Genomic DNA, 25,973 nt, shown 5'->3' with positions numbered 1-25,973 from the left:
ATCTGCTTCTCTACTTTCAGCCTGACAGGAACCTGCTTTGTGTAACAGGACGTGCCATGTGTGTGTGTGCGTCTGTGTGTGTGTGTGTGTGTGTGTGTGTGTGTGTGCATGCATTTGTAAAATCAAGAAAGCCGGAATGTGCATGGTGGCCCGTATCACATAAAATAATATGATGTCAGTCAATCTAATGAAGCTCCCTGGGGTTTAATGTTTGAACTATTCCACAGCGTTCCCTCGTTCCGCGGCGCAGAGTCGGCTCGAGACCGGGCGAGCCAGTCCAAACAAATTCCGGGGACACAGAAGGAGGCAAGGAGAGGAAACCTCACCAGGACCCGCTGCCGTCGGGGGAGGACCGGCTCAGAAAACAGTGGGGAAAAACGAGACGCGTGAGAGTGAAGGTTTGAGGGGAAAACCGCGAGTGTGAGACACAGAGGAAATGAGGGCCTTTCTGAACCACTAGGAGACCAGCAGTTAATCTGTCTCCGTTCCAATACAGTAAAAGTAGTCGGAGGCAGTGTGAGGTTAAGAGGACAGTGCAGACAAATAGAAATAAGTTCATTCGAGGCGTTTTCCTCCAAGTGGGTTTAAGGGGTTGCATAAATCTCGAGTGGAAAAGTTTAAATTGTACATTTATGTTAAGTCGGCAAAGGCCAAGGTGAAGCGGAGTCAAAAATGTTAACAGCCTCGAAAATTGTGTCTCCAGTGTTAGAATAACACATAAATCTGAAAGATCTCTGGTGACTCACAAGAGGGAGAGATTCCTGCTTTAAGTAGACTCAAACAATTGACTTCTTTAGCCTTGTAGAAATTATGGTTCACGATGGATTCCTTAATATTTAATCCCCAAAGAAAGTTTCTTAAAATAAAGATTCAACTGCAGTTACAACAAATATTTTAATGCATTGGCTGTGTCCCACATTCTAAATGTTACGAGCACCTTCCTTACAACAGTTAGATAAAAAAATAAAATATTTGAGGAAATTCTAGAGAAAATATTACACCTGTGGATTTGTCCAATCTATTACTACAAGTCTCCACTCTTGTGGAATAAGTTGTATCTTATGATATATTTATTAAATATCTTCAATTTTGTATTTCTTTATTAAATTGTTTATTATTTCAGGGAATTGTATTTGTGATGTGTACTTAAAACAATAAATAATATATATATACACACTGGTTAAGTCAGGACAGTACAGGTGACGGGCCTGTGGGGGCTCTGCTCACCTCATAACTTACAACGTTTCACAGGACAGGCTCCTGTTTTTTGGATTGAAGCTGATTAGCACATGAGCTCGGGAGTACAGGTGTTTTCACTAACCTTTATGTTCTGTAGAGCTGAATATACTGTATGAATATATTCAAAACAGATGCGGACATGATTTTATCCAGACGACATCGAATGGCTGTGTAGACTGACATATTCTACACATGTTCTTCAGCGTGTGCAGCCGGCACAGACATAAATCTGAATTCGAAGCCCTTGCAACATGAGCAGATGGATCATGCACAAAGCCAGAAACTGCATCTTTGTGAAGAGACAATAACAGAACCTTTTTTTATTTTCTGAAATGCCCTCATACTTTTTTTTTTACTTTCATAGCATGATGCAAGATTTTTTGCAGCTATATCCGGCCTCTGGAAATTCAATGCGAAAAACCGCATCCAGTGGTCACAAGGAGAGATTTCACAGTGTGCAGGCCGGGCTGGCAGAGATTACTCTAGAGGGATACCTTCATCCGGGCTCGACTTGCTCGACAGCGGCTCTGACGGGTTGTGTCCGCCGGCCTCTTGGACCGAATCACATGGAGCTGGATTCAAAACCGTTTCTGCAAGTGACGCAGACGCCATCCTCCCATAGACTGAGCCAGGATGCTAAACAAGAAGATACAACATACAAAACAGATGAACGTGTGTCAACGTGTTAAATGTAAAACCTTGTTAAGACCATAATGAATGAAATGTAAGTCCTATCTCAAGATGCACACTGCCAAAACCCAAAGAACTCATTTAAAAGCCAATTAAAGAGGTGTTATATGAAAACTAAAAAACGTAAGACCTACAAAAATGTATTTAAGATCCAGTACGCAACATTTTAACACATTTTAGACTTTTTAAGGCATTACATTCATATTATTCTTATATTGTAGACTTCTTTTAGTCTTGACCATGCAGAATCCCAGAATGAACTAAAGGTAATTGATGCATGTGCCGACCTTGACGTGTCCATTGAGAGTGCAGGAGCCCTTGCTGCAGTCAGGGACCCCGTTGGGCTGCTTGTCGATGGGGGCCAGGCCCGGAGGAGGGGACGGCGTGCTGTGTGTGTAACCCTGCACGCTGGACAGCAGGATGCTGTTCAGGGTGGCCTGGGCGGCCTGGTGCAGCATCAGCTGAGACGAGAAGCCTGGAACCAGAGAACGTAGATCAGATTTGATGAAGTCGTTAAGAGAAATACAAAGTCTGTCGGCTCCTGTGTGTTCAAACATCGAGATACTTTACAATAGCAGTTACAGGAAAAGTCCAGCAAATGAGCTATAAAGTTCAACCTCAAGTTGTGTGTTTGTTGTTTTTTATGATGGACAGTATAATGTCTCTACAATATCACACTGGTTAAAAAATAACCCCTCTAATTTGAAATGCACTTGAAATGAAAGGGTGCCAACAAAACCACACACCAGGGCGACTAAGTGACAGAAATACTGCAGACGGACCTTGGGTGCTGGTGAGGGAACTGGGCCACAGGGAGGGGGGTGTGGGGGTGCTGGGGCTGGGGCTCTGCAGAGGGCTCATGGACGAGTTTAGGCTGTTGAGGAGGGCGTTCGGTGCCGCCGAGTTGGCGAGGGAGTGGGCCGCCGCTGCACCCAGGAAACCTGAGGAGGAGAGAACAGGATCTGAATGGATGAGCGGTGGTCCTGTCGAGAGCCCGGAGCCATTCTTCAAGCTAATCACACGTTACCCCGAGGCCCGCCGAAAATAATCTTCGGTCTTCAGGCTATTAAACTGGAATTCCCTGTAACTGCCATCAACCAGACAGAGATGACGGGAAGGATTTCTTACATTTCTACAAGGTCATGGATGCAAAAGTACATCTCTCGTGCCTCCGTATCCCCGACAAAACCATGTTATTGAGAGCACCAACAATGTGGTGCCTGGTGTCTTTACCCAAACACAATGTATGAAAACAGAAAGAAGCAGGTCTGTGGCTTTAACAAGGGGCTAGTTTGGCTCCAGGAATAATGCCATGGATTCTGCTGGCAGACGGGCCTGTAATCTGAGGAAGAGAGGCATGTAGCAATTACTAAAGTCCAGGATGTGGCCGTCCACAGCTTCACCCCCAGGCCCCTGGGTTTAAACTAGACAGCAAGAACCCAATTCTACTGTACTGGGACTTATAGGCACATTGTTCTTCTTTTAGCTTTTTTTTTTATTTGATTGTCCAATCTGATGGTGAGGACATCAAAATTAAAACCATCAAAATCATACATTCTCATTAGAAACAAACTAATCTGCAAAGATCGATGTGCTAAATTTTTCCAAAAATCAACAAAATGGCAACACAAGTCAAAATAAGGGCACACACTTACAAATATCTGTCCTCTCAACGTGACGTTTTTTAAAATCAGGATCCATTAATTATGTTCAGAGAAATTAATATTTTTCTTTGCAATGTTAAAGACAGATAATATATATTCCAGGATCTGTGCAATGATTCCGATCCACTTAACGTCATTGCTGACCCATACCACATCCTTCCATCAAATCCGTCCAGTAGTTATTGTGTTAATCCTGTTTACTAACAGACTAACATACAAACGTGGATGCAAACAGGAACTCTTTGGCAGACGTAAACATATCATGGTGATTATTTAATGATCATAATCTTCCTCCTCTTTTGAACATGTAAATGTATGAGTAATATAAATGTAGATTTGTTTCTCATTTCCTTTGATACATTACTCACGTCCTCATTTCCATGTTGCATCCGAGGCCCAAATAACTGCATCATATTTAGGCAAAGAGCAGATAATCAGGGCTAAATACCCATTATAATACTAAACTTACTAATTCCAGTTAGAAGTCGCTCCATGGAAACACTGAACAAGCTGAACTCTGTGCCTTCATGCTGAGGTCAGACAAACAAACTCCTACGCCGTAATAACTCTTCATCATCCTGTGATTCATAAGCTCCCGATTCATTCAAACTAGCGCGACTCAATTGGTATTGAGGTTATTTTCTGATGGTTGACTGATCAAAGATTTCCACATTTGGAGCTCACATGAAATCCAGAGGTTTGTTTTTTGCGGACAAACATCTCATATGGTGGAGTGGGTATAGAAACGACGGCGTCACGGCTCAATGGATGTGATTTATGTGTATGCTGAAAAAAATATTTGTATCTAGAATCACATGCATTCAATTATTTGGAAACACGGAGATAGGAGGCTTAAGGGACATCTGGCTCTGAGAGATCTTCTCTCGTACAGACAGGACACAGATGTACGAGAGCATTCGTTCATCTGAAAAAGATATTCAAATTTTAATAGATTCCATGCGAGGGAGACAAAAAAAAGGTTTTATCTTTATCCTCTATCGTGGAAAAATAAATATAATAGCCTCTTAATAAGTGGAGTCAGTGTCGTTACCCAGATTGCTCAGCCCCAGGCCAGCTGAGGCCAGGATGTCCAGGCCGACGGGGCAGATGAGGGACGGGGACGGGCCGCTGCTGGTGGGGTTCAGGGCCACGGAGGGCGAGGAGCACGACACCCCGTTGCTCTCCAGGCCCAGGAGGAATTTCCGGGCTTCGTACATGTTCACCGCGTTCCTCTCCACGCTCTTCACGATCACAGACTTGGAGAGAGATTGAGGGAACAGGTGATGAGCAATGAAAAACAAATACTCAAAAGGCAGGTGGAGGAGAGAGTCAGAGGACGGAAGGAGAGGGGCAGAGGAGAAGGAGGCAGGGAAGGAGGGAGGGATAGATAGGGCAGGGAATGCTGGCCCCAGAGATAGGGAGCGAAAGGGAGGATGAGGGGGGGACAAACATAAATGGGAGGAAGGAAGAAGGAATTAAAGGCAGATTAGGAGGATAAACATTGAAGCAGTGTGGGAGAGAGAAGGAGACATGGGAGCGAAGTCTGACGGAAAGCGTTTCTCAATCTTCTGCATAAAACACATATCGAGCTCACTGATATGACTGAAGAGAAGGTCAGATAAGACTGTTTGCTCATATACCACGAAGCACCACATCAACACTCGAGCGGCAAAAACAGTAAAGATTGAGGTGAGAGAAACTGTTTCTTCATTTTCCAGAAACCCTGCCCTTCAGAGTCATCACATAAAAATAGACACGTGTATAAATCAAGCCCGGGCTCTTTGTGCTGTGCCAGAGCCGAGCCGTAGGAAAAATGGATCCCAATCAGGATCGGTGACTCCGACACACACTCTTACACACATAAACACAAACACACACACACTCTTACACATAAACACACTCCTTTACAGGTCTGCCAAAGCACAGAGGCTGCGGATTGTATTTGGACGGGCCTTTTTGGATTACTGCTGTCACCTCGTTAAAATGTAAAAGTGAAGGGGTCTTAAGAGGATCTGGGCTGGGTCCGTGTTTACACTGGCACCTTCACACCAGTCCCCTCAGGCCTCTCTGGTTCGGGCACCGAGCCCTGGCTCAGGGTGGGACGTGGGCACCTCGAGGAGACGGTCAGGACGGGGGCCAAGTGGTGAAACATGATTACAAGTCATATTATGTTTGGTGGAACAGCCGAGCAGGAGTAACATCGGAGGTTGTCTCTGAATACAGGTGCAGCACGTGTTAGTGTGAGCGTGAGAAAATCCTCCTTATGATAGATGAAAAATGATGAACAGGATTTACAAAAGAAAACACTGAAAATCAAGTCGGCCATTTCTTAGTTGGAAGAGCTGAGGCATAATAACAATATTTAGTTTTTCTGTCAGTCAGGAGAAGCACACACACACACGGCCGGCTGTGTGCACACTGTGATTCCCCCGTCAGGGCAAATCTGCCAAAACTGTTCTCAGTGCTGGTGTGGCATGAGTCCTCCTGGTGTAGGATTACACTTTTTCCTTTTAAAAATGTCATCAAGAGGTGATGAAATGTGACATGGCAATCTGTGATTTATTTCAGTGTCACGCTGGGACATCTGATGATGAGTAGTGACTCAACGGAACAGAGGCTTATTTGTTTCATGGTTGTCTTTTTATTTTTTTTTGCCTGACGCCGTTGGAACAAGTACGACAGCAGCTCTGTTTTCTCTGTGTGAAGAGTCAGGATGTTTTTCCTTCTAAACTTTAAGGTTTGGTAGAAATTAGACATTTTATTTATCTTGTAAATGGACTGTATTCATGTTGTGTTTTCCAGTATTATCGACAACTCAATGAACTTTAAAGTCCAAGTCAAACACACACTCGGCTCTTCTATGTGCAGCCATCGTTTCTGATAAACTATGTGCAAAGCGATCAGAGGCTATTTGGGATCAGTATCTTGCACAAGGAAACTTCGGAAAGCAAACTGGTTAGTGGACGACCCTCTCTGCCCCCTGAGCCACAGCCGCCCACTTGTCTATTCTATAACCAAACATTAACAAATGTAGGTATCAGCTCCAAGAGCAAAATAGAAGGATGAGAAATCAGAATCTGCAGCTTTGTTTTTAATGTTACATGTATTAAATGCATGAATTAGATGCATTTCAACATTTGCATTTTATAGACCCTTTGGCAGAATAACATTGTGAGCTAACACGCTCACAATGTCATTGATGGATTGATTAGCATGCTAGCATTTGCTAAATGCCATAAATCACCCCAAGTACAGTTGAGGCTGATGAGTTGATTTTTGCACTGGGAATGAGCTCAAGCTATAAATTCTGCTGTGCGTGGTTCGATAATTCTAACTGATGAAATGAACAGGAAACTGCAATTTTGAACTAGATGAACGGTCAGGTCATTTTAACAACAGTGCATCCTCAGGGGAACAGGAGCACCTGCACCAAACTACTACATTTCAATCAAAAACCTAGACTTGGACCTCATGTTGGCCCCAGAGGAATCTGAAGGGAACACAAAAGTCATTGGGAACCATCCACTGGGCACCTCAAACCAGTGTGCAATATATTTGAGTCAATATCTCAACATTTAACAGTTCCCTGAAGCTTAGTGGGCGGTGTGAGTGTGCAGGCCTGGTGTCTCACCTTGCTGGGCTGCTTTGGCTTTGGTTTGATACTGATGAAGACGTCCAGCTGCTCCATAAGGGCTGTGATACACTGAGGCTCCACCTCGATGTCCTCTTTGATGTCAAACATTAACACCAGAGGCAAGCAGCCCTGCGGAGCAAACAAAGATCAAATGAATAACAAAAAGACTTGTTTTCTTCGTCAGGCGGAGACGGTGATGTGTCTTTGTTCCCATATTGAGCCGTTCCTCACAAAAGTAGTAAAGTTTCTTTATAGTTCTCCATTGTAGACCTACATGTTTGCCATATACCAATAAATACAAGATTCACTGCTGGATCCATCCCACACTGGGCTCGGGAAATTCCGCCAAGAGCAATCTGTTTTGCATGATCACCACCGCAAGTGCCACAGACGTCTATATTCTGGGCCGAGAGCTGGACAGCGCTCCCATTGTGAGTGGGTGTAATTAGCAGCAGAGTATAGGAGCAGGATGGCTGTGACAGGGCCTGGGACCCGAGCTGTAATCTACAGTCTGGCTGGAAGAGGCCAAATCACACAGTGCCGGGCTGCGGGCAGGACGGCTTTTACTTTCATAGTGACTCCCGGACTCCTCTTTAAAACCTCTATTTCAATGGACTCTCCGGTCCCCCTGCTTTCTGTGCTTCTGCTCCCTCTTCTTTCAACCCCTCGCTCGTAAATCCGCCGCCTTTCACTCCCACTCAGACAGACAGTGAGAGGATCCCACTTGTGTGTCCCGTTTCCAGAGCAGGAGAGAGTCGTGTTTAGTCACTGCAGCAACTTTGGCATTTGCTAAGTGTCTCCGGGGCCGAATGGGAGACCGCAGACAAAGAGAAGGCAGCTCTGGCAGAATTACTGCCCCACATTACCGATCTGCAAACACGGAGCCAAAGCTGTTTATGGCCGAGATGTCTCATGCACACCAGCTCCAGCAGAAGCTCCGAGCCAACAGTAATTAAGCCGCCGTCACTTTTGGACATTTTTGAAACAGATTTCAGATTTTATTCTCTCGTCGTTCAGATAAGAGCAGCCTCGGCGGTCACCGGCAGCAAGACAAGAATGACCACATAACATTTCAGCTGTTAGAAATTTAAATCCTGGGCTGATCCTGCTGCTCCAAAACACTAATGCTAACGTGCTGACCTCTGAGTCACTGGCAGGGATGAGATTCCAGTTCGCCAAAATCTACTGTCAAGCCAAACCATTAACACCAATAAGGGTAATCTTCATACACACGGAGGGAATCTGATGCGAATGTGCGTGACCTCCTGACAGGCAGGTATGTGGTAGCCATAAATCACGCAGACCGACCTTGAGGTGGCTACAGATTGTTGAGGAACCGACAAGAACATTTCGGCAGTTTTGAGCAGAGCCAAGAGAATCGAATCAAAGCCCTCGAAGGCATCCGTGGCTGAGGCCCATCTCAAACCCCAGGCATCACTCACACATACCGTGATGACGTCCATGAAACAATGACATCCCATTACAGCGACCGCACCGCATGTGGAGTCTGTGCATGTGAAGAATATATTGCCGTTGCCACCCTTTAACCACATAGACAATGCTTAGGAGTCTCGAGTTATTGTTCTTAACCAGCAGACGCCAATAAAGCAAACACAGAGCCACGCACCATGAGGTACTGCCGTGCCAGGCAGACCGACTCGATCGTGCCCTGGATGTAGACGGTGGATTTCTTCTGGGGGCTGTTGGGGTCCGGGAAGTGGATCTGGGCGCCCGTCCTCTGGGTGATGTGCTTGATGTTGCTGCCGTTGCGGCCCTTCATGAAGAGGTGGTGCTGTGGTGCGATGTCCAGGTGGGTGGTGACCGAGATGGTGCTCGCCAGGCTGCCAGCCAGGTGCTCTAACAACAGAGCTGTACCCCTCTGGAGGAACAAGGACCACAGGAGACACATCATTGAAATAACATCGAAACACAAGTTTCCCTGCACTTAATGTGTGATTTACCAAATAATCATAGTCAGCATTGTTTCAAGAACAAGTGAGTTAATGTCTTGACTTCAGTATTATTACAAACTGATTCTTTTTATGTCCTGAAATATGACTGCAGGGGATCTACACAAAAATAGAAGTGCAGTGTATCTACTTTTTGCAAAATTCGTTGTCTGTTAGTTAGAATGATTATGCAAAAACTACTATATATATACGTTATGCCATAAAAACGTAGGGGCAATATGTGTTTGATGGAGGCGGATGCACACAAAGGCTCAAGTGCAACAGGTTCTGAGTGACAAATACACACACTAAATAGTGACATACAAGTTTGTGCGTGAGAGAGAACTGCATTGCAACAAAACTGCACGCGGAAAAGACTGTGCCAAATACATCCAGAGCTATACAATGCAGTAACTGAGCAAAACACCAAGTTAAACATCTTGTATTTTGTTACGAGTAGTGTCACATTTCCGGTGGGTTCATTATGAAACTGTGGTGGGACAAATTAAAATATGGTGGGTCTCCACAGTCTGGATAATTAATGGTAAACAAACACTGTGATGACATGGTGAGATATGGCATTAGCCTTCGTGGTGGTGGTATAGGCTCTCAGACTTGATCTGTGAATCATTTTCTGGATTAAACTGTTTGGTCCCTAACAGCTCGGAATAGAGTTAATGACTTTTGCATTTCCCTGCGGCCTGATGTGATATCTCCAAATTACTTGTGTTGCTCAACTCACAGCCTAAAACCCCCAAGAGCTTCAATTTACCCACAAAAAAACAAAGAAAACCTCTTCAAGAGCCAGAGATTGTTTGGTACTTTATGTCAGATAAATAAATTTTTCTGTTAATTGTTTATTTCAGTTAACCTCATTCATTTTAACGGTAAATAATCCCAACTTTCAGTTCATTTAAGTGTGTAGTGTAATGACAAAATAAAATCTCACTTTTAATGCCCACTGATTCCTATCAAGAATTTCAAACAAAACTACTGAAATCACAAAGTTTTGACGAATTGTTAATTTCTTACAAAAAGCATTAAATGTTTAGCGTAGAAGAATATCCATTAACATCCGTGAACAATGAGATGTTGAACCATGTGGCCTGTTTCTACAAATTAAACAAGCAACAGTATTTTCTATAACCGATGGAAACTATTATCTTTATCACTGTATTTTCCAGTGTCTGCTGCCCAGTTGAACAGTTTAATTCCTCACTGTCTCTGCAAGTCTTCACTTGGCCCAGTAAAGGCAGTCATTTCCAGCGTGCTGCAGGAATCTACACACTGCGGCCAGCGTAACACAACAAGCCGCGGTGGTTTTGGCAACTTGATGGTGTTCCAAGGGTCTCCCACTACCACGTAACATCGCACACATATCCCTCCAGTCCTCCAGGCTGCATCTGGCACGCTTACCCATCTTGACTGACCCCTCGGACCCACCACACATTCAGAGGCTGTGCTGAAGATACACATTTATGCATTTGCAGTACACAGAACAGCGGAATGTGCACTACAAGGCACATGGGTCTGCAAATGCAGTTGCTGGCCAACTGACATGAGGCCCAGTAGTGGACGGGATAGTTGGTGAGTAGGATTTCTTGGCAGAGATAATGGGAGGCTGTTTGGAACCTTTTACTAGACACAGCCGTGGACATTCGTATTAAAGAAGTACAGCATGTTCATGAAGCTGCAGGAGTGAAACAGTGAGAAAACTCAAAAGACCAATTTTCAAACAGAAATGTGACTAAGGGGAGATGTTTGAACCTGCAGCTCCAGCAGTGGGCCGAGTTAAAAGAGCCGTGCAGACGAGCAGCGTCCGGTTCAGGCTACTGAACATCTCTCCGCACTCTCCTGCCCCCGTGGTGTTGATGGGTAATGAGGCAGTTTATACGAGAAGAGTGAGGAACACCGACAGTGCTGGTGGGCCTCGCCGCGGTGAGGCTCTGGAAAGAGATCTTTTCTGGTTCTGTGGCTTGCCGTGTAAGCATGGGGGGGGGAGAAGGTGCGAAAGCAAATATTGATCTAATCTAAAATGACTGACAGAGAGAGAGAGAGACAGAGAGACAGAGAGACAGAGAGAGAGAGAGAGAGAGAGAGAGAGAGAGAGAGAGAGAGAGAGTGAGAGAGAGAAAGAGAGAAAGAGAGAAAGAGAGAGAGAGAGAGAGAGAGAGAGAGAGAAAGAGCACAGGTTCAGTTATCAAAATAACACTGGCTGGTAAGGATCTCATGATTTGGTCTCTTGCTGAGGAGGTCGATTTGTACTGTTAGTGCTAAGTCAGGCAGCTGTAGCTTAAGAGGGTAGAGCGGATCGTCCACCAACTATAAGTTAGCGGTTCGATCCTCTGCTGCTCCGGTCCGCATGCCGAAGTGTCCTCAGGGCAAGACACCGAACCTCAAATTGCCCCTAACGACTGTGCCCACAGCGTTTGAATGACGTGTGAGAGGAAGAATGTGCTGCATATAGAAGCGCTGCAGGAGTTTCGTGTGTTAACGAGCGAATGTGACTTGCATTAAAAAACGCTTTGAGTGGACTCGACTTGAAAAGTGCTATATAAATACAGCCCATATTCCATTCACTTGGATGGAATGTACCAGATGGCCTGGAATTTACATTTAGCACTGAAACAAGCAGAGTGGCACTCGGTGGAGCGCCTGCCTCCGCCAGGGCACTTCAGTGAGGAAATGTGATTTGAATTCAGTCCTCACCTTGACCGCGTTGGCGTTGTTCTGCGAGCCTCGGACCACGCCCGTGGCCCTGTAGAGACGCGTCGGGGGCTTGAAGGAGACGGTGAGGTTGTAGGTCTGCGAGATGTGCTGCACGGTGGGGGAGCTGGGGTCGGACTGCATGATGGCGGGGAGCTCGAACGACAACACGAGAGGGAGCAGCTCCTGGAGGGGATGAGGAAGGAGGGAGGATGAATGAAAGAAAGAGAGAGAGAGAAAGAAAGAGTGAGAGAAAATGAATCAGATTTCCACATGAAGGTGGAGATGAAACATCACAACTGGAATACTGCAGAAACTTGGACTATGGGCAGAAAAGGTCTCTGGTTCGACTCCACTGAGAAACAACAAAAAGACGAACCTGGATTGATCTGTCCAAAAAATCCAAGAGGATTCTCCCTACCCTGTCTAGTGCCCCTGAGCAAGGCACCTTACTCCCCCAACATCTGCTCCCCGTGCACTGTACATGGTTGCTCACTGCTCTGTGTGTCCTTCACCAGATGGGTTAAAAGCAGAGGTTAAATTTCCCTACAATTGCATGAGTGTGCCTGTGCATGTGTTTGAGACAAATAAATGTATCTTAATCTTAATTTGACCCTTGTGATTCTGCATAAGTGATAATAGGCAGTATTGTATCTTTACTCAAACTAAAAACAAATGCTTTCTTTAAATGATGCAGACGTATGTGAATTGATGCAAAACCCCTCCTTCAGCAGAAGATGGCATCTCAGTCTGCTTTAAGTCTGTAATGTAAACCCTGCTGGGATCATTGGGGCCGTTCATTTATACATAATGGCGACCCAGTTATTCAAACTATGTCTTTTTAAAATTCTGCAAACCAGCAGAGATCTGTGCTCTGTTCTCTCTCATACATTCATTTCAAGAGTGCGATTCAAACCACAGGCGCAGCAGCAGACATTAGCTCCCGTCCTCTGCATCCCAGCACTCGCTCAAACAGAATAGATGCAGACAGGAAGGCCTCGCTTTGTGTATACACGTACTTATGTATGCATGGGAGAGGAGTCACACACCCATACACAGACAGACTAAAAGGGAATGTTCACGTACACACTTCACAAAGGACACACGCTCACGTGCACACACACACAGAGCACCCGCGCACGCACACACGGAGCGCTATCCAAACACTGACTCTTGGGCAGAGCGCCACTATGGTTTTGGCTGCCAGTGAAGGGCAAGCAGCATGAATTGCTCTGACCAAAGAAATGCATCCCTGATCAGTCCCATATGCGCTTGGCCTTACATTTATATCACGTTTCAGCACTCGCTCTCTGAGGGATTGAGAAATGTAGGTCAGCACCGAGGGAAACGCAGGAGAGGACCGGCTGCACAGCAGGAGTCGGGAGCTGGATGAAGAATGGACTGACTTGTCTGCTGGAGCTGACCTCAGCTTTTTTCACCTGGCAGATATGAGTTTCACATGTATTCAGTCTGAGAGCGCCGTTAGAAGGCCTCAGTTCTCCTGACACCAGGGTGAGCTGATGAAGAGAAACGACAACATCTTCAAGGAACCGAGCTTTCATCACCTGGCCGTCAACTCCACCTCATAGAAACCCCCCCCCTGGAGAATCCATCACCTCAACAACCGACTGCTACAGACTCAAACAGAGCTCCACCCAAGGAGACCTCAGAAATACAGTCGATCTTAAATTGTCCACAGCAGTGCATCTGAAAATTTAAGGGACATTTCTGCTAGTGAACCTCAGGAAAAAAGGGAGGGAGGATGTGGTTTTAAAGGCCACCCAGGACCAACCACACTGATCTGTATTATGTTATGCAATAGTGATCCTCTGCTGAAGGGGTGGGGTTGTGGTGATGGGGGGGGGGGGGGGGGGGGGTTCAAGAAACTGCAATAAACCCAAACTTCTGTATTCCACAGTGTGTTGCCAAAAATCTAAATGGACTTTTCAGAAACACAAAACCCTCTCTTAATGTATCCAACTGTTTAATATGAAGCTGGGATAAGGAGGTGATTAGCTCAGAGTGAAAATGAGGAATCTGGATCATGTTGTCATTCACACTAGGACTACACAAAAACTACTGGATGGATACCACACAATCTGGCAACAGCAAACAGTATAGTATAGGAGAGAATCCATTAAACTTTGGTGCAGATCCAAATAAATGGGTGGAATTTTGTTTCGCTCGTGCTAACATAGATTTGGCATTAGCTGTGGGGGAGGGAGTAAACTCTCAGAGCGCCCTACTAGTTATAATCTTTGTTTCGAAGCCAGGAAATACATCTTTCAAAGCATAACTGGTAGAAAGAAGGAAATTATGTTTGTTAAATTTGGTGTCCTTTAATAAAATATGGAGATTAGATGGTGCATATATTGTATTTGAGGATTGCTGCATTCTACAGTGCTTCAAATGTCCTTTTGCTTTGCTGAAATGTGAGGAAATGGCCTCCAGGTTTAGTGGTAAAGCTAATAAAAGATTAAATTAACATGTGGAAGGAATGTGTAGCTGTGACTTTTGAGTGATTTACGGATCAGCATTAAAGGTAATTGAGGATCACGGAACGAGGAGAGTATCAAGGTCTGGCTCTATCAAAAGACGCCCAGTTGACAGAGAGGGAAACCTGTCTTTAGATCCTCCCCGCTCAGTCGCTGACTGTGTTCTTTGGAGGGCAGAACAATCTTTGTGGTTCTCTAGAGCTTATACTACAAAACCCCCTTGTACAAAGCTGCTACGTTTAGGTTTGATTCTAATTCTTTTTCTCCATCCATAGCAAAAAGGAAAAAAAGAAAAGCTGATGAACTGGGTTGGGGCCTGCTGCTTATGAAAACAACCATTAAACGCGGAGAGGGAGGGGTATGCATACAGGCTGACATTTGCCAATACACACCGCACAAATATCCAGTATGACCTTCTACACCCACCCACCCCCCTCTCCCTCCTCATCACACGCACCTCACTCAGTCCACCTCCCATGCACGCACGGTTCGGTCAGTCCACAGCAGAGGACCGTTAACAGTGCACGTGAGCATGCAGACCTTGTGCCCACAGAGCTCAGGCTGGAGGTCCAGCTTCCAGTCAGAAGGAAACTCGAGAGGGAGAGGAGGCTTGGATGCGGGCTGGAGATTGGCCGGTGTAAAGGCCTGTATTTTAATAAATGTTCTAGAGAAGTCGTCTGGGAATAATTTAGGAATAGTGCTTGTGGCTTAGAGGAAGTGCTGAAACTGTCCCTGGAGTGCACGGCTATCTACTATAAAACTGGCGCTCTTCCATTCCTGTGATTCGATAGTGAAGTTGGCTGTGTCGAGTCTGGTGCTTGAGGAAGTATCTGTTTTAAAGGGAAGCTCGGGAACCAATCCGTTGACTTCAACAGAATCCCTCCATCTCTGCTGCTGGTTGTATTCAGGCGGGCACTTAAAAAACAATTATATAAATAATCTTTATTTCCTGAATGAGAGATTAATCTTAAAGCCTCATCAGATAGATTTGAATGTGCAATGGTGGAGATCACAACAACTCCATGATTCAACGCTGCTTCTCAACATCATCAAACTAGATCTTTTGTTTTGGTTTTGATTGAGGAACCCCCAGTGGCCGAAATTACATAATGTACCTAAGTCTGACTGACCTCAGACAAAGGACGCTGGTGTATTATCATCAACCTGTAATACATAGAAAATAAAGGGACTTCACAATAACCTGTGAAACTAATCCACATGCGTGCTCTGAAGCTCAGCGGGGTCGTACTGTGTCCAGACTGCAGCAGACGTATATCTGGCAGAAACAGGCCTGTTATGAGCAGTGAGCTGTTTTTATATGGATGTTTTGATATTTTCTTCTCTTGGACTGCTATCGGCCTGTTGAATGAAGGTCAAGACTACAAACTTACAAGCCTGCAGGGCAGGAAATGACTGTTACTCAAAACTTTGGACTTCAGATGGAGTATCCCTTCAGGACAGACGTGGCCCGGTTCCAACTTACCCTTATTTTCATTCGAGCCGCCTCCACCCCTCCTGGCTGCCCTGCGATGGACACCTGTTCACAATAAAAAGGAACAAATGTAAATCAGTGTGCCAGTTCGCCAGGCTCACATCACTGCATATGGCTGCACTTGATTTCAGTGTTAAGAGCAAAACCTAGGACAAACAACAGGAAACATTTCCCCCTCGACTAAAACTAACATTTCATATTCATGAACCACATCACTAATGATACCATGACTCCAACATCATAATCAGTAAATCACCATCACAATTCAAGTGATTTTCTTTTAAACAAAACCACTAAGATGAGAGGCTAAATAAAACCAGGACTACATAGAGTCTTGTCAGATTTCTCTTCTCTTTTCTTTCCCCTCACTCATAGGGAACCGTTTATCGATGTGGAACAAACCAAGAGCTGCTCCCGTGTTTCTGCTCCGGGTTAAATCAAAACCTGCTTTTGAGGAGCCATTGTTGAAAAAGAAATGAAACTGAGAACAGGAGTGAGAACAGCAAACATCGAGAGTTGGTTCGGCCAATGCAAAATAAGACACACTCTATTTGTCTATATAACATGGATACCCACAACATAGCATCCATATGGTTGTAGTGATAGTGTCTCAGTGTTTGTTGCCAATTGTCAACGCATCTGTGTGTAAAGCTAAATCAAATTATGAATAAAAAAAGAGGAAAGAAAAAAGTACAAGGGTTGAGGGATTTTCACAATCTAATTTTCTTTAATAGCAATATCATAAAAGTGATATGATAATAATCAATATTCACTGATGTGAAATTGTTTGTCTTTATATAATTTTTGTCATATCATATGTCGCCTAGCCCTAGAAATTACTAAAACTCTCTGGCCTTCTTTACCTTCACATATGAGAGAACACACACACACACACACACACACACACACACACATTATATTGGTTGTGCTGTGGACACCATTCTATCTTAAAAATGAAAACCATTGTTACAGCTACTCCCGAATTCACTGATTCTCAACGTTATATATGTATAGTTGCTCATCAGCATCACTCTGCTTGTTACAATGCTTTCTGATGCAATGAGAAAGCCTTTGAATAGACACTGCTCGAAGGGCTCCTTTGTCTAAACAAGGAGTCTCTTGCTACTGATCAGCCTGTACTTGCATCACTACAGTAAGCCTGCAGGAGGTTTACTGTGAGATGCTCTGAGTTGTGCACACCATGCAAAACCCGCACAGATGAGGTCAAAATGGCTAAAGTTCCAAAAAGGAACCCGTCAGTACTTTCACAGGTGAACTGCAGAGCACCTGGCAAACGTGCGCTCCTGATGCCGTGCCTGGCAGCGACCTCTCCTCAAATACTCGGACTAAACTTTTGATGGTAATTACAGAAGGATCCTTCTGCTCTTCTAGCGAGTCCAGCCAAAACACGCCGGCTTCCTCTGGGTCGGCCAAACTACACAGCCGAGTCCACCAACTCTCTGCAACCTGTCCAGCCTGAGTCCCTGTGACACTCAGTGAGCGGACAAGAGATCCAATACACTCTCCAGAACGGAAAAACCAACACCCGGAGCAATGAAGAAAACCCGCTGCAGAGAGATGATGACAGTTAAGTCGAGACAGCAGAACCCAACGGACTTCAACTCAAACCAGAATCATGCTGCAGTTCGCTCCACTCCTGATTGACCCCGGTGTGTCTGCACTGTGTGAATCCATGTCTGCAGCTCCACTCACCTGGTTGCTTTTCTCCGTCTGGTTGTTCCTGTTGGAGTCGGGGAAATGGATGTGGCAGCCCGTCTCCTCCATCACCCTCTTGATGTTGTTGCCGCCTTTGCCGATAACGTGGGAGTGCTCCGTGTGGGAGACGTCCATCTTCAGCGTCACCCTGTTGCTCTGATGAGCAGAGAAGACAGGGAGACAAGTGGTGACATGAAGATCGATATCACTTTACAACGGATGTCTGAGTGGATTGTGGATATAATGTGCATGTTGCTATATGAGAATAGCAGAAACAAGGCAACACAGCGTCTGAATAAATATTGAACTTTATTCCGTAGATGTCCTACACCGCATTTATTTGGGGAACATATTGCTGTATCGGCCAAATGATTTGTGCGTGCAGGCATCTGGTACAAACTGTACAATTGATTGTGTCCCTGAGGCAGGATTGTGTGTCCAATATCTCCTCTGACAGGTTCTAATAATTTTCTACAGTACCCGCCATCTCGGTTCAAATCTAATTTGTCCAGGAGGAGCGACCCCAAGTGCTCTCTCTGGTTTGCAACCCTGCTCCTCGGATTATAAATACTGCTAGTCAGTCGGTCCAGTTCCAGCATCTGCATCCTCTAAATAGCAACAAGATCCAAAGCAATTTCCTCTCCTTTAACACATTCTCACATGCTGCAGTTGTTAAGAAATGAAGCGAAGGAATGAAGTGCGTTAAAAATAAAGTCAAATCGTCAAATAACTCTGCAGCGATTGCCAGACTGCTCCTCTTCGTGACAGAACCACATGAAACACTGCAAACAAAGCCAATCATGTGTTGCTCCTTTGGTGTGTGTCTGTTCCAAAAGTGCAAGGATGACTGCCTGCCCCCAGGGGGAGCTACGGAGCAGTCGCCAGGTGGGGGGGGGGGGGGGGGGAGAGATTTCTTGTGTTGCCATGGCAGCAGAAACCCCCTGGATGTGAGTATCTGGCTAGATTGGTTCCGAGTTGGTGCTGTGTGCAATCTGTCACTTTCACAAAAGGGACAGCGGAGGTGAAATACGTTCAGTCCGACTGGAAGAGCGAGAGAAGTGTGAGAAGCAGAGGAGACGGGGAGAGAAGTGCACACACCAACATGAAGTCCACATTCTAGTAAAGATGTGTACTGCACCTTTGTGTCGAGGACTGACATGATTCTATCTTTGGCTTCCCTCACGTTCTCCCTCTTCCCGCCCACTTTGATGTGAGGATCTGCAAAGAGAGAGGGACAAAAAGAGAGAGACAAACATTAAATATGGGAGAGAGAGAGAGCTGGTGTGCCTGTTAAGACAGTTCAGTGGGAGTGAGTCCGTCAGTGGTGATGAATGGCAGACAGAATGTGAAAGTGGGACACAAGTTAAACCTTCATTGAATCAAACACGACACGGCAGTGCTTTGATATCTGCCGGGTCTCATTTAAAAATCAGCGCGTAACCACACGGCACGGGGAGGGGGGGTACACGCAGATGAGTGGAGGTACACAATCCCTGAGTCAGTCGAGCTCCGTTAGAGACACCATGAGCTGAAGACAATTGTTCGGCTTCAATTTAGCCACACTACAAGACAGATGTTTATCACGACATCTCCCCAAACCTCATTCTGTCATTCAGGAAACACACAGTCAGTGATTCTGCAGACGTAGTAGCAGAGGAGTCAGTGTGTCTGTGTGTGTCTGTGTGCACTCTCGCTCCACTGACACTCACAAAACAAACGCTGTTTCCACTAATTCAAGCCGTCATGATACCAGGCCGCAGCAGACACTGCCACATCCCAGTGTTCTGTGGAAATACACGGAGTGCACGCACAGAAAAAAAAAAAGTGCAATTACGGAGCTAATAGCTTGAGAAAACTTTGCCTCCGCAGAACTCCTCAGCTTCAAAACACTCCGCTTAGAAAAAAGAAACAACAATAACAAACGCTGCATACCCAGAGTTTTGAAAGCTAATGCTCGTGTTTGTGGTCGACATCTGGCTCCGGCACATGCACGACCCCTGGGGGATCAAAATGGGAATATGTGGGCGCACACACATACACATAGTAATACACACTACATACCCACGGCCCATCGTCTTAATTGTACTGAGCAGCAGGAAGTCAAGTAAGCTCCGTTCCAGGAATACCCCTCCACACCCACCCACCCACACACACACCTCAGATTTACAGTATAGCCTTCAGACAGGACCTGCTGAATCAGATTTATTTTTTCTAAGTCACTGGGACCTTGGAGAACCCCCTGGTTATGCGTGTTTACATTTTTGCAGAGGGCTGCATGTGAAAAATCCTCAACGGTTTTCCACCATGTCCAAACAGTCTCCTTATGAAACTACATTTACGTTAGATAGATACAGGTTTTTATTTTGAATCTAATGGGAATCAGTCGTTTTTGGGCATATTCGGATCATTTAAATGCACTGCTATTCTAATAACCTTTATATGTATTCTTTTTTGGCAACTTTATTCTTCCGAAGTGGGACGGGATTGTTTGAAATAAGTTTAGATTAACTCCTTGATAAATTGGAGATAGGAATGTAAATGCTTGCCCTCTACTTGCACATTATCATAAATGTCCACAGTCTCCTTCAGAGAGCAGCGCAACCTGGCTCGTGGCCGGAGTCTGAAGAATTCTGTTGCTCTGACACATCAGAAGAAACTCCAGCGCTCTGTTTAATGGGCCCCGGGAACCATGAGAACCACCGAGTGCCAGCAAACAAGCACTGATCTTGTTAAGTGTGTCACGAGGGTCGGGCGATTTCAACACACCCGTAGACGAGCCGCGTCGCAGGGAGCAACAGCCGCTCCAAGACGATTGGAGGGGTCAGCACTTAAGAGCCGAGCTGCAGACTGACCCAGGTAAACATCGCGAAAAGAGAAAAGAGCAGTGAGAGCGGTCAGAGATGCGTCGCGGCCTCAACACCACCTCCAGGAAACTTTCCCACCATTGAGCTGCTGCCGGGAACAATAGAAATCTTTTACACGTCCTCCTGTGGCGCCTCATGTGACCATCGGAGGGAGCCTGATTCTTCCAGCGTCCAACCTGTGCAGCACATCTGGCAAACATTAGCCCGGCTGAACGAGCGTTGCAGCCGTGATGTAGAACACACCCCCGTTTTTTTTTAAAGTGGAGTGCGCTGTATGCTTTGTTTTGGATGATTGATTGGGGAATAAAAATTGAACACCTACGGACTGGTCTTAATTATGCAAAGGCAACACATATAGACCCGAACACAAACAAGGGCCGGCTTGCAGCTGTGAAGTGTTTTCAATCGCACCGATTTTACACAGTTTCACTTGACAGAGAGAAAAACCTTTTGACCTGCAGCTCTGTCCTGGCACGGCCGGAGCATTTTTCCAGCTCGGGACTGCGTTGGAAGAGTACCGCACAAATGAAGGGAATTAAGTTTCTCATTCAAAACATCTGCGGAAATGTTGAAACAGACAAATGGCACGGAGCAGGGAGCGGTATTAAAATATTTACTGCATAGAAATATTATACATTTAACTTTCAGGATTAAAAAACGTGCTTTAGAACAGGATGGCAGGCCAGATGCTGCAACACAGAGCTGTCTCGTATACATAGCTTAAATAGCCGACAGCGTCCTGATGACGTCCTGCCCCCAGAGGCTCACCACAGCCCTTATCACACTAATGCAGGTGGCAGCCGTAGCTAGCTGCAGGTGATAAATGAAAAGGCGGAGCTGGCGTTTTGATGGAATGCGGCTCCGCATGGGCAGAGGTCACAAACAGACAAAATCCCCATCGCATCAGCCGCCGTCCCGCCAAGGGGTAACTGGTTCCAGACTGCACAGGAAAGAAGACGCTGATTCAGGATTCCAGGAAAACGAGGCGAACAAACCCAACGGGATCGGGATGGCTGAAAATAATCCAGAACCAAAATAGCTTCATCATCAGCTATTTTTAAGGGCAGAGAGGGTTTCGTGTTGTCACATCCTGTGTTAGATGAGGAGGGGAGAGAGGAATGTGGATCATCATTTACCCGGTGGCCCCCCCCCCCCCCCCCCCCCCCCCCCCCGAGAGGTTTTAACCCCTCATACGTCTTCAGCTGTCCTGAGTAGGATAGAATAGAGCTAGTTCTAAACCTGCCTGTTTGAGATAGGCTGTTTCAATCCCCCTTGTTCCTAGATTTCCTTTGGACACACTAAAGTATCCATCTTTCTGTCTAATGAATTAATCACTGTCATTAGTGACTCCTCCTCAAACACTTCCACAATATACTGAAATTTTTATTGTCTGTGTCTGTGAGTAGAGCAGAGAAAAGTTTATGGTGCATATTGAAACTTGAAACCTTTGCGTTCATCCCATCTGGTTTATAACGATTTTAAAGTCAATGTTTAGTTCCAAAATGAAAATGCATTTAATTCATTACTATTCGTGTGTGTGGCTTATTTATAAACTAGATTTTCCACTGCATGTCAGCTATTTCATAGGGTTAATCAGCAATTGACTTCAGACTGAAGTTCACAACTTTTTTGCAATTCAGCTCGACAGGAAGCTTTGCAGCAACAAGTCGAACATTTAGCTTTTACATTAAAAACACAATTTGCTACAGAGGAAGTGATTATATTGCTGCCGTGACTTAGAACAGCACCTGCAACTCCTGTGAAATAAAAAGAATCGGATTCTCAAAATGATCTGGTGGAAAGTTCTGACCTGCGGTTGGACCCAGTAGCCTGCAGCCACTGTGGCTTATCCCAGGACGCAGAAGAAGACTGAATGTTCTAGGTTCTGCACGCCCCTGGGCAATTAACCATAGACAAGCCCAGTGTGACGCTAATGAACGGCTCACGAGATGCGTTCCACAAACAGACATGTGTGGAATTGGTAAGAAGATCTGATATCTAGTCATCTTGTCCTTTCTCTTGCACTCGCTCCCTCCTCCCATGAGCCCAGGTGGTTGAACCACTCACACGTCTCATAAGACAACGGGCTGATAACCAAACACTTCCTACCAGCTTCTCTCCGTTTACATAACACAGAGTCTGCCATGCTCCAAATCATGGGTCTGAATTTGTAGTCTTCTCACTTTGAGAATAGAACATCCTCCCCAGGTGGTTCTGGAGGCGAGTCTTGTGAATGAAATAATACTTGGGTCAAATTAATGATTGTGTGTGTGTGAGTGAGCGGGTTGCCAGTTCTTGCAGTTTGATTAAGTATCCGGAGACACAATGTTGGAGATTCTGATGCAACCACGTCAACTTTCCTTCCCGTGTTGCGAGCGAGTGAGTGAGGAAGTTACATAATGACACCGGACTCCACATCTGGCTGGAGGACGCATACTCCCAATCCTCCTGAGAACAACAAAGTGGGCACAACTCGTCCCCCCCCCTCGTCTCAAACCCCGCCTCACCCCCTCTCCTGAACAGCTTTTAATAACCCTCGTTTTATTTTTGTTATTGGTAAGAGAGCAGAAACAACCTGGGCCAATAAATGTGTGAGATTCATACAAGAAACTCCCAAATTCCTCAGTGCCGATGAAATGTCTCGCTTGTGAGGAACAGAAAACATGAGCTTTCATCTTCTCCGTTGACTTATTGCTAATGACAGACCAGTGACGTTCCTGAGAACATCTGTCTGTTTAAAAACAACACTGACTCGTAATCATTAACCTGTGCTCCAAAGCTTAGGATTCACACAGTCAGTCCAGCTGCTGGTCTTGTTGCCGTCTTACTAATTAATTGTGAGTCTTGGTGAAAGGCGGTGAAATGATGCGTTCAGGGAAAGTCGTGAGATCCAACACGATGAAAACAGAGCTCATGATGCGATTTGTGGGAAATTTTTAAAAGTTACCTTTTTTGGACTTGGCTCCAATTTTCAGTTTTGACGGCCAGGCTATCTGCGTTTGGGTCTCATCCATGATCTGGAACAGAGGGAAGGAGGACGGACGTTAGCTCAACACACACGTTAAAAAGAAGCAAACAAACTTATATGTCGATTCTTCAATCTTGACTTTCATGGTTATATAGTTTCATAGCTGTAAACTCTCAGTTTGAAGCATTTGAGTTGGTGAAAGAATAACAGATCATCAGCCTACATTCAGTTTATGTTGATTTAATATGGTCCAGTTCGGATTTAAACTCTGCATAATGTCCAGACATTAGGGATTGGACATTTTTACATTAATCAGATTTCCCAGGAAAAAGAAATCCACCAATTGATCTTGTTTTTTTATTTTTTTGTTAATCTGGTATTTCATGGGACTGACGTTTATGACTGTTTGCAATTTGGTGCAGATCCAGATAAAAAATCTGGATCTAAAGGATTTAAAAGTGGTTTCGTGAGGGGACTGTTGGCTCTAAGCGGATGTATGCATTCTACAGAGTGCAATTCCAGTTTCATGCTTTACTACCAGTAACAAAACCCTGGTAACCACTGGGCACTCATCGTTATATTGGAATTAGAAGTTTTGTTTTTCCTCAGCGCCTTAATGTGGCTTTGGATTTGCATGAAGTGTAGGGAACTATTCACAGATTCGCCCGTGCTAGCGAGAACATATGAAACAAGTTATTAGCAGCGAGCGGCAGCAACAAAGAAAAGCTTTACACGATGAAAAGTGGCACAGAGACTTCTTCATACGATATGGAGCCCGGAGAAGTCAGAGGAGTACACTTGGCTTCGGAACATGTGAAAAGTGCCAACTGCAATTAACGTGAGAGCCTTTTGACAAGTCTAGTCATCGTAACCAGGAGCATGTGTCCTGAAGTGGAAAAAAAAAGCAAAGTGCTGCCGGTGCAAGGTGCCGGTGAAGATGCTGTCAACGGTCCAATCAGGACAAGTCTTTCCGCCGATCACCTGCTCCTCTTCTCAACCCAGAGGAAAACTTACATCGCTTGGTTTTCTGGCTGCAAACCGACAAACAAACCCCTTGAAAAAAATATGAAGGGGGAAGAAAACACAAGAGGAAAAACACCATCCAACCTTAAGAAGGGAGGGAGGCCGTGTCTCATAATGTCCTCAACGTGCACTATCCTTGTTTTTCACAAAGGCCCTGTGGTCTTTTGTTTGTTTTGGTTCTTTCCAGGGGTTTGTGCTTTCAGAATATGAATTTCTCAAAAGCTCTCAAAAGTTCTCGAAGCCACGTGATCATGCTCATGAGGATTCCCTCGACCCATTACATGAGCTACCTCTTTGTATTCCTTGGAGGTCCGGTGCATTAACACAATAAGCCTCATGGTGTAACTCAAACGTGAGAGGAGGTGCATTAAGAGCCATAAGTGCTTCCTATGAAGATTATTTATTAGTTTTATTAACACTGCAGCAGCAGCTCGCAGCCTTTTCATTTTTTTCACCAATATGTTTGAATTATCTCAGCTCTTGTTCCTTGCCAAAAAATGTACAGAAACAACAGCCTGTGCAGCGACAGGAACCGGTGCACAAATCAAAAAAGGGAAGTGCTTAAACTCCTCCATATGCTGTTGTGGAAGTAGCACAGTCTGTTTGGCATCGTTTAAAACAAAACCTGACAGCGAATCCACTGCCAGTCTCTCTCACACACACACACACACACACCTGTACAGCACAGAGACAGCTCTGCGGCTAGCTACACACAGTCCATGATGGTTGACTGGAAGCCCTTTCAAGCCTCAATGCTTTTCTCTGAAATCCTATAAAAAGTGGACGGGGCAGTGGCAGTTGAGGCCTGAAGGCTCTGGAACCATCTGCCTGAGGAAGTCAGGACGGATCACTCTGGGATTTCTTTACTTGGACTCACCTGCTTTTACTTGAGCTTTAAATTTGTTGTTTGAGAACATGTTTTTGCTGAATTTGTTTTATACACCAATTAGTTTCTTTGTGAAGCGGTTGGTTTTAGCCAATAAAAAGGGCCCTATGAACAAATTACATCACATAACTAGAATGGCACAGAGTAGAGCACAGACCTCCACCAAGGCCCAGCGGTCCCCTTACAAAACCACATCTAAATCTACTTGATCCACATTTTTATATGGATCTGAACCAAATTGCCAACACTTGTAAACACGTTCATTTCATTGTTTTTTATTATTATTCTGAGAAACAATAAAAATTGTTAAAATTTTGCAAAGTTGAGGAAAATATTCGAGGATCTGCCCCCCCCTCCCCTTGTTAAGTATTACTTGCTGTGTAATCCTGCTTAAAATCAAAACAAACAGAAATAAACATAACCTCCTTGGCCGAGGTGAAAGTGAACAGCCGTGATGAGCAGCAGCCTGAGGAACCTCTGTTACTAGAAAACCAAAATAAAACCTGGACTCAGGAGTGTAACTGTTTCAAAGCTTCTTTAGATTTATCACAACCAGATGGAAGAACTTTTGCAGTGAGAGAATCTTAAGTTGCTCACAAAAACACAACCAACAAAATAATTGCAAAACACATTCGTGTAACCAGAGT

At 45.0% G+C, this 25,973-nt stretch overlaps 1 protein-coding gene across 2 annotated transcripts in view; it reads right to left on the bottom strand.

The window, feature by feature from the left end:
• The window catches only part of LOC133966144 (protein bicaudal C homolog 1-like), a 58,019-nt gene that overhangs the window by 8,302 nt on the left and 23,744 nt on the right, over positions 1 to 25,973 (bottom strand). For both annotated transcript variants that reach the window (XM_062400915.1, XM_062400916.1), the window contains exons 3-13: positions 23,397 to 23,466; positions 18,724 to 18,803; positions 17,583 to 17,741; positions 15,861 to 15,914; positions 11,886 to 12,068; positions 8,855 to 9,106; positions 7,225 to 7,356; positions 4,645 to 4,849; positions 2,712 to 2,870; positions 2,217 to 2,404; positions 1,734 to 1,875 (exon numbers count right to left, since the gene is read on the bottom strand). In XM_062400915.1, the coding sequence (XP_062256899.1) occupies positions 1,734 to 1,875; positions 2,217 to 2,404; positions 2,712 to 2,870; positions 4,645 to 4,849; positions 7,225 to 7,356; positions 8,855 to 9,106; positions 11,886 to 12,068; positions 15,861 to 15,914; positions 17,583 to 17,741; positions 18,724 to 18,803; positions 23,397 to 23,466 (1,624 nt within the window). The remainder of the gene's footprint in view (positions 1 to 1,733; positions 1,876 to 2,216; positions 2,405 to 2,711; positions 2,871 to 4,644; positions 4,850 to 7,224; positions 7,357 to 8,854; positions 9,107 to 11,885; positions 12,069 to 15,860; positions 15,915 to 17,582; positions 17,742 to 18,723; positions 18,804 to 23,396; positions 23,467 to 25,973) is intronic.

The sequence above is a fragment of the Platichthys flesus genome, chromosome 12, assembly GCF_949316205.1.
Source record: "Platichthys flesus chromosome 12, fPlaFle2.1, whole genome shotgun sequence".
Classification (NCBI taxonomy): domain Eukaryota; kingdom Metazoa; phylum Chordata; class Actinopteri; order Pleuronectiformes; family Pleuronectidae; genus Platichthys; species Platichthys flesus.
This window is presented reverse-complemented; position numbering and strand designations above follow the sequence as displayed.